Source organism: Rhinolophus sinicus, linkage group LG07 (assembly GCF_036562045.2).
Source record: "Rhinolophus sinicus isolate RSC01 linkage group LG07, ASM3656204v1, whole genome shotgun sequence".
In the NCBI taxonomy this organism is placed as follows: Eukaryota; Metazoa; Chordata; class Mammalia; order Chiroptera; family Rhinolophidae; genus Rhinolophus; species Rhinolophus sinicus.
Window position 1 is genome coordinate 61,530,163 of NC_133757.1, and position 15,596 is coordinate 61,545,758.

A 15,596-nucleotide genomic window follows, 5' to 3' on the forward strand; every position below is an offset into this window, starting at 1 on the left:
CACCCCTTGGCCCCCATAGAGGCAGCCAACAATCTGGCTGGTTCCTACGCCCTGAGAGGACTTGGGTCAGGACCTCGGGGTGCAGGGGATGCAGGAAATTGGCCCCACTGAATATGTCCCCATGGGAGTTAGGAGAAGAGCACCAGGGTTGAGGTGTGCGGGAGGAAGTAGTTGGTCAATCTCAGGGAACCTGCTTTCCATCCGTGCTGGTGGCCAGGAAGTGGGGGGCACTTCATCCCTGCTCAGTGCTTGTCATCACTAGGCTGTGGGAATCGGCAGGTGGGTGGAGGCTCAGAGGGAGAACGGAGCTGTCTGAGGGCCACAGAGTGTGTAGCCAGAGGCCAGGGCTTAGGGGAGCCCTTGTGGGCCCCACCCTGGCTCCTCCATTTGGCCTCTCCACAGCCGCAGGATGGGGGCTCCACAGTGAGTGGCTGGGCAGCCCGTGCCGGTCTGGGAGGTTGGCCACTCTTGCCTGACAGGACTGCATGGCCCTGACCCCTACCCTACCTGGGACACTGGTAGCATAGGCGCCTCCCTTCTCTGACCTCTCTCTGCCCCAGATGTCACAGACACAGCAGCCCCAGGCCTGACAGACCCTGGGCAGGCTGCCCCTGTGGGTGGGCAGGGCAGTGAATGAATGAAGGACAGTGATGGATAAGGATGTGTCCAGACCTGCTGCCGGCCTCCTCCCTCCCCGGCCGCGCTCCCGCCCCGCCCCCAGGCTGGCTGGGCTCCCACAGGCCTGCCGCCGCTGCATCATCAATATTTCATCGGCGTCAATAAGAGGCAGCAGTGGGGACAGCAGCTGCGGCAGCACTCGTGCCAGCTCCAGCCACAGCTTGCAGGGAGAGTCAGGCATCCGTTCCTGCCACCGCCATGGACGTCTTCAAGAAGGGCTTCTCCATCGCCAAGGAGGGAGTGGTGGGTGCCGTGGAGAAGACCAAGCAGGGGGTGACGGAAGCGGCTGAGAAGACCAAGGAGGGTGTCATGTATGTGGGTGAGTTGGGCGGGGCAGGGCGGAACAGCGTGGTGGCCAGAGCCTGGGATGCCCAGTTGCTTTGGGTCTGACCTTGTCCCTCAGCCCCAGGTGGCCTTTCGGGAGGGGAGGAGGATCTGGCTGCTGAGTCAGGGTCTCTGGGCCCTGTAGCATCTCCACTCTCCTGCATACATCAGTGTCCATTTCGACCTCCTCAGGGCCCCAGGGGTCTCTGGGGCAGGACAGCAAGTGGGGTATTTGGCTCCGGGACACAGCTGTTTATGCACACATGACTACACGCACCAACGCCCCCCATCACCCACAGGCCCCTTGACTCAGATAAGCCACACTAAGCCTGGAGGCCCCTTGGGCCGAGCTGACAGGTGCTCAGCAGCCAGGCCACAGGTCCCCACCCTATTCAGAGGGAAGGTGTGGGGCTGGAGAGATGAGACCAGACTCAGTCCCATGGCCAGTCAGTGCCTTGTCCAGCTTCATTCTCCTTCAGCTTCCTCCAAAGAGGAGGCTAAGCTGATGACTCAGCTCTCATCAGTGCTGTCCTGCTGCTGTTTCTGGGGCCACTCCCAGGCAGGATCCAGACCCCAGTTCAAGCGTGGTCTCTCTCATCCCCCCATCCCGTCCCGTCCACTTCCCATCCATCCCCTTCCTCCAGACACAGCAGGAAGTGGCTTTTGAAGGGACTGCCGGACTCCAGACACCACCCTCTCCCAATACCGACCCTAAAGCTTGTCCAGCTATTCTGTTGTCCTGACCACCCCCCTCCCAACACCAAAAGGAGTGGGCCTGGGTTGATGCCTCCATTTCCTCCCCAGGAGCCAAGACCAAGGAGGGTGTTGTGCAGAGCGTGACCTCAGGTGAGGAGCCCCGTGACCAGGGAACACGGGGGTGGGACCTCCAGGGACCTCTGCACCCTAGTACTAAAGGCCCAAGCCCAGGGTCCGCCTTATCCCCAAACTGGGGTCCCAAGCTATACAGGGACCCAGACCCCTTAGAACCTGAGGCTAGACGCAGGGTTGGTCAGGCCAATCATCATCAGAGCTCCCCTGGCATCAGAGAGGAGGCAGCCTGGGCTCTTGGGTAGCGCCAGAGGTGAAAGTGCCCTGGGAAGGGGCTGCTCAGGCCTGACTTGGGCAAGCCAGACACGGGTGGGGAGAGGTCAGGGCCAAGCCTAGCCAGAGTCCTCCCACAGTGGCTGAGAAAACCAAGGAGCAGGCCAGTGCCGTGAGTGAGGCCGTGGTCACCAGCGTCAACACCGTGGCCACCAAGACCGTGGAGGAGGTGGAGAATATCGCGGTCACCTCAGGAGTGGTGCACAAGGTGAGACCTGGTCCCCAGTCCTGGCTTGCAAACCAGTGCCACCCTTTCCCTGGGCCCCAGAGAGGCCAGCTGGGGAGGAGGCACCATCACCCCATTGACATACAGGGAAATGAGACTCAGGGGCTGTGGTGGTCTGTGCTTGGTGTTTTCACATCAATGTACTTAGAATTCTCAAAGCTATCCCTGTGAGGGGGCCAGTTTGGGGCCCAACCAGAACATGAGGCTCAAAACCACGCCCTCTTGATGGTGCTCAGCCCTCAGGAGATACCACATTTGAGCAGTGAAGGCAGGTCCTGTGGGCCCCACGTGGTGACAAGCAGCCTCCCTGGCAGTGGACACCAGGGAGTCACCACTCACCCGGTGTCCGGTCTCACCCCCCCAGGAGTGGCAGGGAAGCAGCACCCCCTGGTGATGGAAAAACTATGAGGTTCTGAGCCCGCCCTCCACCTCTGCCTCTGCCTTTGTGTGTGGTGTTGAGTGTGCATGCGCGTGTACATGTGTGTGTGCCTGTGTGCTGCCCAGCAACAGAGAATACAGGAGCAGTGGGCCCCTCCACCCAGGAGGCCGGCCAGGTGAGCCATCCCTGTACTCATCACAGAGCAGGCTCTGCTTGAAGCATTTTACACTTACGAGTATTTACTGATTTAATCAATACAAAAATCCCATGAGACAGGGTGTGGGAGTGAGGCCCAGACAGATTAAGTGTTGTGCCCAAGGTCCCACGGCTGGTCTGTGTGAGCGTGCAAGTCCCAGGGCAGCCCGGCTCCAAGCCCGTGCTCTGACAGAGAGCCGCTGTGTGAGTGTCAGGTCTCAGGGAGGGTGGGACCCATGTTGAGGCATTCCAGAGGAGCTGTCCCCAGCTCTGTCTGAGGCTGTCCTCTGGAGAGCTCCCCTACCTGGAACAGGCTGCCCGGAACACCCAGCACTCAGAATCCCTGCTCTGGCAGTGGGTGGGTGCAGGGGAGGAGGCTGGTCGCCCTGCCCCTGGCTCTGCGGGCAGCACAAAGGAGTCTGCTTGCAGGGCCAGCACAGGGTCTCCATGTCCTGGCAGAGGCAGCTGCTTCCTCTCCTAGTTCCCAGCTCTGCCCCTTCCTAGCTACATGACCTTGGGAAGCTACTGAACCATTTCCTCATCTTTAAAATGGGGATGGGGGTGAGAGTATCTGCTCACGGGGTTGTGTGATAATGCAGGGACATGGTCCCCATGAAGCGGTTATGCCTGGCTCATGGTGAGCACCCAACAAAGGGAGGTGACTGTATCATCATCAGCAGCAGTGCCCCTGGGCAGGACCCACATGCGCTCCAGGAGAGACCGGGCCCCTCCCTTTCCCACTCCCCAGCAAAAGATGCCCTGGGGTGGGCCCAGGCTGCTTAGGCACCTCTCTCTGACCTTAGAGGAGGGCTGATGAGTCCCTGGAGCCACCCCAGACCCTGTGGTGGGGGTGGCTACCCCAAGAGAGACATTTCCTGGTGACACCCAAAGTCAGTCACGACTTACCCTCTAGTGAACTGTGGAAGGACGCACCTATATGTCTGACTGCTCATGCCACTGGCCTCATACCCCTGACTTGGGGCAACAAGACTAGGCAGGCGGCCACCCACCCTTCACCTGGAGAGACTACCACAATGCTGGCTGACAAAGTTCAGTGACCTTTTATGCCCCAGGACACCAAGGGGCACGATGGCCCTGTGGTAGCATGGAGGTGACAGACCCACCAGACCTATGTGCTGATCACTCAGTCTGGCCCTGCCCACTAGCTGTCATAAGACCAGCCCCAGGCAGGCCTCCAGCAAGCATCCAGCTGGGTGTATAGGGGTGGAAGAGGATTGTATAACCCCTGCTGGCCCCAACCCGACCAGCCTGAGCCTAGAGCCAGCCCATGCAGGAGGCAGGGAGGAGAGGAGGCATTCACCCTAAGGGGATAGTGATGGGCCTGGAGCAAGCCCGACCTGATCCCTACCAGCCCCATTGTTCTGAGCTCTGAGGCCTCAAGCTGGATTCCTGGCTTCCTTGGCCTCAGGGTCCCTGTGTGAACAGTGATGATACATTCCTTTCCCTAGGACTTTTTGCAGGCTCAGGAGGACAAGGGTGTGTGGTCATATGACTCAGGGACACTGAGGGTGGGGTCAGGCCTAGGGTATCAGGGGCCACCTGGCTTCCTCATTGAATCCCTGGGCGGCATCAGCTTGCAGAGGGGGAGCTGGGCTCCAGGGTCGTTGGTACCCCCAAAAGGCCTTGGAATCATCAGACAGAGCCCCTACTGTGGGCCCCTACATGATGCTCTATCACCCCCACAGTCAGTCTGGCCCTCACACCGCCCTCACCTCGACCCACTATGGACAGCGAGGTGATGAAGGCATCCGTTCACCTTTGAGGCCAGGGTGGATGAGGCCCTGGTCGCCGGGCAGCTGGGGGCTCTGTGCCCTCCACGTGGTCCCACATCCCTTTTGCTCCCCACAGGAGGAACTGAAGCAGACTGCCCCCCCACAGGAGGATGAGGCAGCCAAAGTGGAAGAGGAAGCGGCTGAGGAGGTAGGAGCTAGGCTCCCGAGCTCCACCAGGGCTCCCGGGGCAAGCCACCCTCTAGAGAACGTTCCAGGGAGGGACCCCATCCCTCACAGACTCTCTGTGTCCCTCTTGGGGTCGTAGAGCCCTCAGGGGAGACTCCTGACCTAATGCAGCCCCGAGCCTAAGTGTGAGGTCCCCTCATGAATGCCTCAGGGAAGAGGGGCAAAGGTAACTTCTGTCCCCACCCCACTCAGGGTGGCCACTGAGGGGTGGGGACCCAGAGCTACCTGTGACGGTCACTCTCTGTCCTAGGCCAAGAGTGGAGGAGACTAGAGGACTACAACACCCCTCTGCCTGGACCTCATTCTCTCCTGGCACGGGAGTGACCGGTCCTGGAGTGTGACCTTTGGGATCACCCACGCTTCCATAGCACACCCAGCCACCACATGCCTGTCCTCTCGTGCTACCCCCATTTTCATCTCTCTCCCTTGACCCCTCCCAGCCTCTAGTCCTTCTGACCCCACAGATGCTGCTGTGAATTTTTTTATTTTAATGATTTCAAATAAAACTCAAGTCCCTACTCCTGGCCATACTGGCACCTGCTTCTGCTGTATGTTGCCTCACTCATGAAGAAGCCCCCTGGGCCCTGCTGGGAACAGAGTTGAACCAGCCTGTTGATGGGTCAGGGAAGAATATCTGGGACCAGGTGCCCTACAGAGATACCCTGGGCATTGCTGGAACCTGCTGCAAGTAGGCACTGCCTTCAGGGAACTCCTCCCACCCCCAACCCATCCATTATTGCCTTCTAATGTGGAGGAGGTGGCCCTGCTTTGGGCTCCCAGGACAACCTCCAGGTCAGGTGGTCCTTGAGACCACAACAGCTGCCTCCAGGTTTGAGCTGTAGTTTACCCTCCAGGGAGGGGGCCCATGACAACAAGAGGTGAGGAAGGGCCTCCTGAGCCATCCCTTTGTCGTGTGTCTGTGGCTCCAGTGTCCTGCAGACAAAGGGAGACCTAACACCCCTCCCCAGAGCAGATGGTATCTTTCAAAACTGTGAAGTCTAAATCCATAGCCAGGAGTCCTCCATCCTCTTCCTCCTCCTCCACCAGCTGGCCCCACCCAGCGTCAAGCTCCCACCAGGTTGGAGCTGGGCTCTCCCTTCCTTCACCAAGGAGTCTGTCAAGTATCGTTAGAAAACACAGCAGCTGAGATGCAGGAGAATAAGCCTCTACCTTGAGAGAAAAATGGTAAAAAACGAATATATGTTGACCTCCTCCCAGGTGTCAGACAGTACTGACTGCTTTACCCCATTTAATCCTCAGAACAAATAGTTGTTCTGATGTTTCACTGAGAGTGAACTGAGGAACAGAGAGCTTGAACATCTTGCCTAGGGGCACGGAGCTAGGAGGCTCGGGACTGGGCAGAAGCCCAGGTGGCCTGACTCCAGCGCCACCCAGTTGACTCTATAAAAAAACACACAAAATTCAACCAAGTAAATTTGAACATATAATTGGCTTTAGCAAACAATTCATGAATCGAACAGCATTCATCTAGCAACTAGCAGGGAGCACCATGGAGCTGTACAAAATGGAAGATTTTTATAGGAAGAAAGGTGGGGCCAGGGAGCAGTTGACAAAAGAAAAGAAAGGATTGTTTGGGGGCAGGGACATCTTTTCTTTGGGTGAAGAGAATGGAAGAAAGAGGAGCATGGAAGGGATGTTATCATGCAGGTTGCCTCCTTTCTACATAGGGGACAGAGAGAGCCCATATGACAGGTCACCTTACTGGTGCTTGACCAGAAAATTCTATACCAATTGATAAAGATTATGTTTCTGGGAGAGGTTGAAACTACAATAGATCAGGTATGAAATCTGGGTTTGGTATCATGAGCTTTTAGCACCAGGGATGCCATTTTTTGCCTGTGGTTTTCTCTTAGCATCTCCCATGCTCTGCTGAGGCTGGCCTGACCGCATGGGCTCCAGTGAGCTTATGGTAGATTCTGCCATGCCCCAGATTTCAAAACATCCTGGGATCGGGCTGGTCAGTGTCCTACACAAAGGGTTGTTGGCATCACACCCAGGAGGCTTGCTCAGAAGTGGCTGAGCAGAGACCAGGGTTCCCTCCCTTTGGATACCCGGACAGATTGGGCTCAGAGCCTCTAAGTGACTTGCCCCAGGCCTCCAGGCCTGGATATTGGAGCCAGAGTCCACACCCAACTTCAGACACTACCACTTTCCCATCTTGCCTCTCCGTGCTGAGGAGCACGGGGCTGGGAGCCCAGGCAAGCAGAGCTGAGCTGGGTTGTATCCTAGCCTGCTGGCCACGGGCATCCACTGCTGAGGAGGTGAAAAGGAGCAGGGATGCTGCTAGTCCCCCAGCCCCTTAAACCCTGCCATACGAGGAATGAAGGGTGTAGAAGACACTGGGGCAGTCCCGGTGTTCCTTCTCCCAGGCCCAGCCCAGACATGTGCATAGCAGCGGGCCTGTGCATGCCCCAGGAGGGGCCTGGGCGTGCCAGGGAGCTCTTGGGCTGTAAGAAAACGTGAGGAGCAGCAAGGCCACTCAGGTGACTGGGGTAAGGAGACACCTACACCTGGCCCCTGGGCAGTTTTTCACCATGCTCCCAGTGCTCTGAAGGAGCCTGCAAAGGTCCCTGCTGCTTGCCCCCACCCTAGACACATACTCACGGCCGTTCCTGGGGTCAAATGCCAAACATCAAAGCCTGCCCAGTCCAGGAAGACCCCCCCCACCCCATGGCAACTGCAGTGCACTTTGCCCTTAAACCCCCATAAGTGCTCTCACTCCGTGGGGCTGCACTTGACTTCCCTAGAGGAGTGACTGCCCTTTCTCTATTCCTTCCTTATCAGAGAAGCCCCCACCGGGTGCCCTGCCCCCTCCTGAAGGGCCCTGGCTGAGTGTAAGGCATCCTTCAGCCCATTTAATCCTCATAGTAACACTTCGGCGAAATTCAGTTATTCTCCCCCCATCATCAAGGATCGGGACATTGAGGCTCAGGGAGATCAATGGTCTCGCCCTAGGGGGTAGCTGAACCCAGAGGTCGACTCCAGTGCCTGTTGCTTTAGGGCCACTCAGAGCTGTCTCTATTATCACCTGCTGAGGCCAGCAGCTATTCCCCCATCTTACTCCTTGCCCACTGGGCCTGACGCCCAGTAGCCTCAGCAGCCCAGAGGAGCTAAGTGGAGCAGTGTAAAAGGCCTTCCAGGCTAAAAGGACTGGTGCTTCTGGTGGGATTTCAGGAGGGATGGCAGGCCTGGGGCGGTGACCCGGCAGGGCTCCCGGAGTCCCGGAACCCTCCATTAGGTGGCTCCCGGCAGTGCCTTTGTGCTCTAAGCGAGACCAGTCTGAAAGTCCGGAGGGGTGGGGAAGGGAGGGAGCAGGCGTGGCAGCTGCTCTGTTAGTCTACGCTTGGTATCCCCCCCCCACCCCCCGTACCTGATCTCAGCGGAGGCCCCTTTCTCTTGCCCAGAGTAGACCTTATCTCCCAGCGATCCTTTCCCAGCGTGTGTGTGCACGCACTTCCAGATACGCCACATTAGGGGTTGATGATACCCGCTTACCCCCAGCCTCTCCCTTCCACTCTCTCTATCCCACCCCCATCTGAGTGTCCCCGAAAAATATCCAGCCTGAGAGAAAGCTTATAAGAATTTATTTGAGCCAAACTAACGACAATTGCCAGGAAGCAAAATGTCAACGGATTGAGAAAATGCTCCATGAAATGGCGGTTTGCAGCTCATTTTATACATAGAATCAAAGGAGGAGGGTTACATGAAATCCACTGGCGATAGATTAAGGGGGTGGGAGAAAGCAAAACCGGGAAATCTCTGGGATTGGATAAAAGTAAATTGGAGAGAAGGTACTTCTTTCACATAGGTGGGTACAGGACAGTTAATAGTTCACATATAGGTGTTAATCAAGGGACAAGAATAATGAGGGATTCTGTACTTGCCTGCTCTGCTCTGGAGAAAGGGACTACTGACATTCCAAGGATGTCATCTTAGGTGCAAAAAGACAATAGACAGGCTCATGTAAGGTGAAGATTGACTTTATGAAGGAAGCTTTTAGCTAAAGATATGACTTCCCACCATGGCCCACTCAGTTATTAAATTTTTTATGCTCACGCCATCTTATGTGGTTATTTTCCATCTCCTGAGCTTGTCAGGTTTACTATGTGTCCCCCTTTCCCTCCACAAGAGGTAGAGCATGGGCTAGAGGAGCAGACCTGGGTAGGTGGAGTTTCCCAGAGCTTCAGAATAGGAGCGATTCCTACAGAGGTGCAGACAGGCTTGGAGAGAAAGAATCAGAGAGCAGCAGCATTGGAGAGGGGCGCGCGATGCCCCACAGAGACACGGAGGGTGTGTGTGTTCTGGAGGCCTCCAGGCTCCGAAGCCCGACTCCGGAGTGGGCGGTGGCGGGGTGGGGACTCCAGCTACGCCCTTGAGTGCGGGGCGGTTGTGCCTGCGAGTCGTTTTGTTGTCCTCAGGATCCTGGCTCCTCCACTTACGCGCAGGTCTCTAAACCCCTCCCAGAGCGAACTGACCATCCCCAGGGGCGCCAGCCGGTGACGCACCCTCTACTGGGGGGGGGGGGGAGGGAGAATTACCGGACACGCCCCACCCCTCTGTCCGCCGGGTCCCAGTGGCGGCTGGCCGGTGGCCTGTCTGCAGTTTCTTGCCCACTCTGTGTCTGTTTCTTCCTATAAACTGAAAATACCCATTTCACGAGATTGTAAAGATTATCGAAGAGGCTGGACTGACCCGACGCTCACGGACTGGGGTTTCTCCGGGTCCCTGAGGGAGGAAGCAAGCCGTCGCGGTACAGGTGGTGTGTGCGCCCCTTTCTTGCCCCGGCCTCTCTCTGGACCCCTTACCCAGTCCCTCTGTCACTCCTAGCCCCTCTTCCGACCCCGGAAGGGGCCGCCGCCTTCCCACCGTGGCCGGCCTGAGGCCAGGATGTGCTCCCCCAGTGCGCAGCGCATGGAGCAGGTCCCGGTCACTCCCCCAGCGGGTCTGCCGGGAACCGCCCTGCACCCCCCTCTGCCCCGCCCTCCGCAGGGCGGGCCGGCCCTGGGGTGCCTTAAAAACCAGATCTAGTTCTCTGGTCGCCGCAGCTGTGAGCATCATCCAACGTCGCTGCGGTTACCTTTGACGACCTCGCAGAAACCCCGTAGCCATGGCCAACAAAGGCTTGAAGGATCTGAAGCAACAAGTGGAAGGGGCGGCCCAGGACGCAGGTGAGGACAGCGCGCGACCTGAGGCATTGGCAGGGGCACCCGGCTGGAAGCTCAAGAGAGGAAGGCGCGGGTCTTCGCAGCCGGAAAGTTGGCAGGCCGCTCAGGCTCGGAGTGGGCCCTCTCCTGAGATTCAGGGACTGGGCAGGACGCCCACCCGACCAACCTCGGAGATGATCCTTGGGTGGGCGTGGGGGAGACAGCGGTGCCCCAGGAGCCCAGGTTGCACTTTGGGCATTGCTAGAACCAATCTGAGGAGGCTGCGCAGGCAGGGAGGGGCCCCACCCGGGCCATTAGGGAATGGTGAAGGTCCACGGAGAGAGGAGGCTCTGCCACCCTGAGACCTACCTCTACCCACTTGCGGCTCAGCGCACAGGACCAGATGGGATGGGGGAGGGGGCACCAGACCCCCACTGGGCTTTGTTTTGAGCCCTTCCCCCCCCCCCGAAAAATAATTGTTTCCTTACTTTTAAGTCCTCACCCAGAGGGCCTTCCCACCCTCACTCCAGCGGGGCAGGTCTCCAGCCTTAGCTTCTCCACCTCCAGCTCTTTCCTCCTTTGACCTGAGGTTACACAGTCGGGGGTGGGATGGGGGGTGGATGTATGGATGGGGGGAGGGGGGCAAGATGTGAGGGGACCCCTGGGCACACCAGTGTCAGCTCTTCCAGTCCCAGCTCATCGTCCCTTGGAGCTGCTGCTCCCAATCTGTCCTGCACATATCCCAGTCCACAGACAATACTCAAAGCAACCCCTTCCATCACCAATTCCCAAGGAAAGCCCACAGTTGCTCCTCAGAGACTAAAACGCTAGTAGGAAGCCTCTATGTATAGGACCCTTCCTTCTGGATCTCACTTTCTTTACCTGTAAGCTGGGTGCAAAGGCTCTTTCCCTGTGGTTTTGGCTATGTCAGACAAGGACCGCAGGGTGTGGGGAAGGCAGGCCGTTTCCTGTTCAGCAGTACGGATGAGTCAGATCTCTGGAGGCCAGAGCCACCTGTCTGCCCACCCGAGGCCCTGGAAACACTGTTCACCACAGATACAAACTCTGGTCCAGGGGAGATAGCCTGGCCTTGGAAGTTTCACTTCCTTTCTGCATTTTGTTCCTAATGCCTTAAGCTACCTGCCCATGGAGGCATTGTCATCACTACTGTGTGCCCTCTGGGGTGAGGCACAGGAAAGCTGAGGTGGTGAGAGGGCCTTGCAAAAAGTAGAGGCCCCAGTGCACTGAGTGTGCACTAAAGGTGAGAATTCAGGCATCTGGGGGGAAAGTTGCTAAAGGGGCCAGGATTCTTCCTGAGCCATGCCCAGCAGCAGCAGCCACAGCCCAGATGCCAGTTTCAGCCTGGCCCTGCTCTGCCCTGCCCTTCCTTTTCTCAGCCATCCTGGTGATAGGATGGAAGCAGGCTAGAGGGGAGGGGCCCAGAGTAATAAATAAACAAGAACAGCCCAGAGGCATGGAGAAAGGAGGGCTCATGCCCCTCACTGGCTCGGTGGCCTTGGTCAAGGGACTTTCCCTTGATGGCATCTGTCCCTATGCCATCTAGAGAACAGATGGGGGTGGGGGACAATGGTGCAGCCCCTGTGGTCCATGGTGCCTCAACAGAGGCTACAGACTAAATCTCTCTTGTTTCAGTGACTGCAGCTGGAGCAGCAGCTCAGCAAGTGGTGGATCAGGCCACAGAGGCAGGGCAGAAAGGTCTGGTGGGGTTTGGGGGAGGGCGGCAAGAGGGTGGGCAGCACCCTCCCCACCCCACCCAGCTCTTGCCCAGGCAAACCCTCTCCTCTGCAGCCCCTCTGCTCACACTGCTTCCTGGGAGAAGACCCAGGCCAGGCTAACCCGGCATGGCTCTGGTTCCTCAGGACCCCATCCTCATCTGCTCTCCCCTTTCCTTCCCCAGCCATGGACCAGGTGGCCAAATCTACCCAGGAAACCATCGACAAGTCTGCTAACCAGGCCTCTGAATCTTTCTCGGGTTTTGGGAAAAAATTAGGCCTCCTGAAATGACAGAAGGGAGCCACCGGTGACTCCCCTCCAGGCCCTGAGCTCCGGTCAGCGGCTGCCCCCTTGGCCTAATGCCTCATTAAAGCACATATTCCTACCCTGTGTCCATGTCATGTCTCCCGCCAAGCTGGGCCAGTCCTCCCTCACCAAGAGCAGAACCGCCATACCCAGAAGCCCAGCCCCCACATCCAGAGTCCTGGCATTCCATATGCGAAACCCACACCGATTGTTCATGAATTTATTTCCCATCGTCTCAATCGCGGATCCAGACGCTCCTTTATCCCCGAAGCTCAACCCACCTAGGTACGTGCCCCATCCCCAGCTCAATTCAGAAGCCATCCTGGCTCCCCCAACTCCAGGAACCCCGCCCTCTTAGGAGGGGGATATTCACTCCTCTGATGCTAGAAGGGTTCAGCTCTGGGCTGAGGGCGGAGCTCCAAGGGCCCGGGCCACAGGTACTAACCCCAACGCCCCGCGAGCTGAGTGGGAAGGCTTGGAGCACGAGGGCATCCCAGGACTCGGCGCCCGCAAGCACCCCAGGCTGCGGGAGCTCGCCTGGACTACGTAGAGTCGTTGGGGCGGCTTACCCGCCCTCGCTACCTCCGCCCATCCCGCGGGGTATTTGTGTGCGGGCCTCATCCCGCCGGGTATTTGTGTGCGGGCCTCGTCCCGCGGTGAGTCACCCGGTAGGGCGAGTACGCGACTCCAAGACTGGGCCCCGCCCGCTGGACTTGCAGTGTTGGGTGTGGCGGCCGGGAGGGGACACGCCCCACGGGAGGGGCCTATAACGCACGGGGCCGTTCACGTGGGCGTGAGGCACGAGACGGGCCCGTGTGCTGGCGCGCGTGTGAGTGAGAACCCTCCCTCAAGTTTCGCTCCTGGGTGCAGCTGTACCTCTGCCCCCTTACGAAGGCGTGACTTTTTGTCTGGCAGGGTGGCCTAGGGTTACGGCAAGCCTAATTCCTTCCCATCCCTTAGCACGGGTCCACGCACGCGACACCAGCCCTTGGTACGCCCTGCTGATGGGTGACTCACAGTTGCCACAGGACAATGTCCAGCCCTGGCTTCTGCAGCCGCCATCATCAGAACCCCCTGCCACACGGCTGGTGCTGCCCCGTTCTCCTTCTCCACCGCCATGTCTTTGAATACGTTATTTTCTTCATCATAATAATCTAGTTTGCTTCTGGTCGAGTACATGTGTAATCATGCCGTTTCAATTCACGATATTGATTACATGGCACCTCCTAGTTCTGGGGCGATTGAGAGGGAAAAGCTTTGTCTTTCCTTCGCCCGAGCACTCATGCCGGCTTTCGGGGAGGCCTTCCACGGCCTACCAGCAGGTGGCAATGTAGCTCCCCCCCACCCGCACCACCGCCACCACGCCTTGTGGGTGACGATCTGCTAAGGTGACTTTTCACTTCTCCAATCTGAGATTCCCTCCCAAGCGCCCAACATGTTCCTCGCTACCCCCTCAGCATCTTCACTGTCACCCACTTTCGTGCTTGGTTCCTTGTTGCTGTCCCCAAAAGGCTTCCTCTAGTCTGCAAAATGGGCCACGGCTGCTCAATCTGGCTCAGAGGGAAGGTCCTTGAAGAGACACCTGGGTAAGTCGGGATGGCGCTTCCAGCATCTCCAGGAGTAGGGATGCCAGGGTGGGGAGAGACCACCTGGGATCACACCGGTCGGGAGGCTGGTGGGGCTAGACTGGCGGAGCCCTCACTTCTTTTCTGGTATGCATCCTTCCCTAGTGACTAAGGGAGAAATCCCAGCTGGCCTAACAATCCGTCTTCACTTTAGTTCTCCTGAGTGATTGCCTTAGGTTTGGGTGTGTGACCCAGCTCTGGCCAAAGGGAGAAAAGGTCAGGTCTGAGGGCCAGGAGGCGTCTAGGAAAAGTTTTTCATCCTAAAAACAAACAAATGAAAAACTAAAAAGTCCCTCCTCCTCCATCGGACATTTTTGTGGCTGGAAATGATGCGTAGAACTGTGGCAGCCTTTGTCACCGTAGGAAGAACAAGCCAAAGGCAAAGCCAACTTGCTGATTAGGGCAAAGTAGAAATATAGAAAGAACCTAGGGCTACTTTATTCAGTTCCTAAGTCAATCCTGCAGCTGCCACAACATGCTGTATGAGAGGATGCAGTTTCCTCACCATTTGAGCCCCTGTATGTTAGTTTTTCTGCTGCAAACAAAAGTTCAAATCCTCTTGATGTTGCCTGGATGCCAAGGTCCTTCACTTACTGGCCTTACCCACCTTGCCAAACTCTTCTCACAACACCCTCTCCTCTCTGCCTCAGCCACATAGATTTGTTTTCATTTCCCTTGCCATCAAGCCCCTGCTTGCCTCAGTCTTTGCATATGCTGTTTTTTTCTGCCTGGAATGCACTCCATCCTCCCCCATAAATCACCCTTGTCCAGGTGGCTCCTGCTTTTTCATCCTTCAGTTCTCAGCTTCCCCAACTGCCCCCAACACACAAACACTCAGAATGGGTCCAGCCACTGCTGTTGGAGAATTCACACCCTCTGTATTTCTTTTCCACAGTGATGCTTTCCTGTGTGCATCTCTATGACAGTTGTCACAGGGCTGCAACCAAGGCCTTTCCAGTGCATGCCCTGCCTAGAGTGATGCTCTGCCACCATCTGCTAAATGAATGCGCAAGTGACTGTCCTTCGGTTCTTCTATGGGATAACAATGAGTTCACACATTGTCACCATGGTGCCATCTCATCAGTGTGGCCCATTCCACACTACCTCACAACCCCCCGTGCAGCTGGCCCGCGGCACTGTACATAAACCTGTTTCTGTGTGCCTCCGTTCTCTCAACATTGTGAGTCCGGATCTGTCTTTTGCCCCATGGCTGGGACTCAGTGGGCACGGTGCCAGAGGACCCCACGGAAGCCTATAGGAGACCTGTCTCCATGACGTTCAGAAAGCTAGTTGAGCCCAGACACTGAGGAGAAGACTGTGGCCACCATACCTGTTGGGTCTCAGTCAGGTCTCCAAAGATCAATTCTTTCATTAGCAATTGCCCCCAAATTCTCAATTCTCCAAATTCCAGTTCCTCAACTAGCCAAACGCAATCACTTAGCATTACTTTTTGGTTCCACTGGACTTCTCAACTCTGATTACATCAAATTACATAAGAGATAAGGGGCAGAGTTTTCTACTTGCCATCTTCTACCCTCACTCTTTTTTAAATTTTTTAAAATTTGCTGTGTTTGATTATCCACAACAGCCTCCTTTAATTAACATTGGAAATGGAAAGTTGGTTATAATTTATTATCTCTGCTCTTGTATTTTATTTAACAGACATATTCAGCATTTATATTTGTAAATTGAATCACTCTGACTTTTCATGGCTCCTTAGTTTTCTTAGGAATAAGAGTACTCCCCTTCTGTTTTTCTCATTTCTATTTTATGAAAACATGTAGCATTTACATTCCATTCCTCTATTCTGAGACACACCCTTGTCTTGTCCTAGATCTGCAACTGAAGATGTCAAAATCTCTCTGCCATGCCTTTTGCTGAAAT

The 15,596-nt window shown here is 56.6% G+C and overlaps 2 protein-coding genes across 2 annotated transcripts; both read left to right on the plus strand.

Annotated features, from left to right (window-relative positions):
- Nucleotides 1-760: 760 nt before the first annotated feature.
- On the plus strand, nt 761-5,400 carry SNCG (synuclein gamma). Its single transcript, XM_019716121.2, has 5 exons — nt 761-997; nt 1,807-1,848; nt 2,184-2,311; nt 4,773-4,844; nt 5,133-5,400. The coding sequence occupies exons 1-5, from the start codon at nt 877-879 to the stop codon at nt 5,151-5,153; spliced, it is 384 nt and encodes a 127-aa protein (XP_019571680.1). The 5' UTR covers nt 761-876; the 3' UTR covers nt 5,154-5,400.
- A 4,305-nt stretch (nt 5,401-9,705) lies between these two features.
- ADIRF (adipogenesis regulatory factor) lies at nt 9,706-12,166 on the plus strand. The gene is made up of 3 exons (XM_019716120.2): nt 9,706-10,071; nt 11,701-11,763; nt 11,966-12,166. The coding sequence occupies exons 1-3, from the start codon at nt 10,011-10,013 to the stop codon at nt 12,070-12,072; spliced, it is 231 nt and encodes a 76-aa protein (XP_019571679.1). The 5' UTR covers nt 9,706-10,010; the 3' UTR covers nt 12,073-12,166.
- Nucleotides 12,167-15,596: the final 3,430 nt, after the last annotated feature.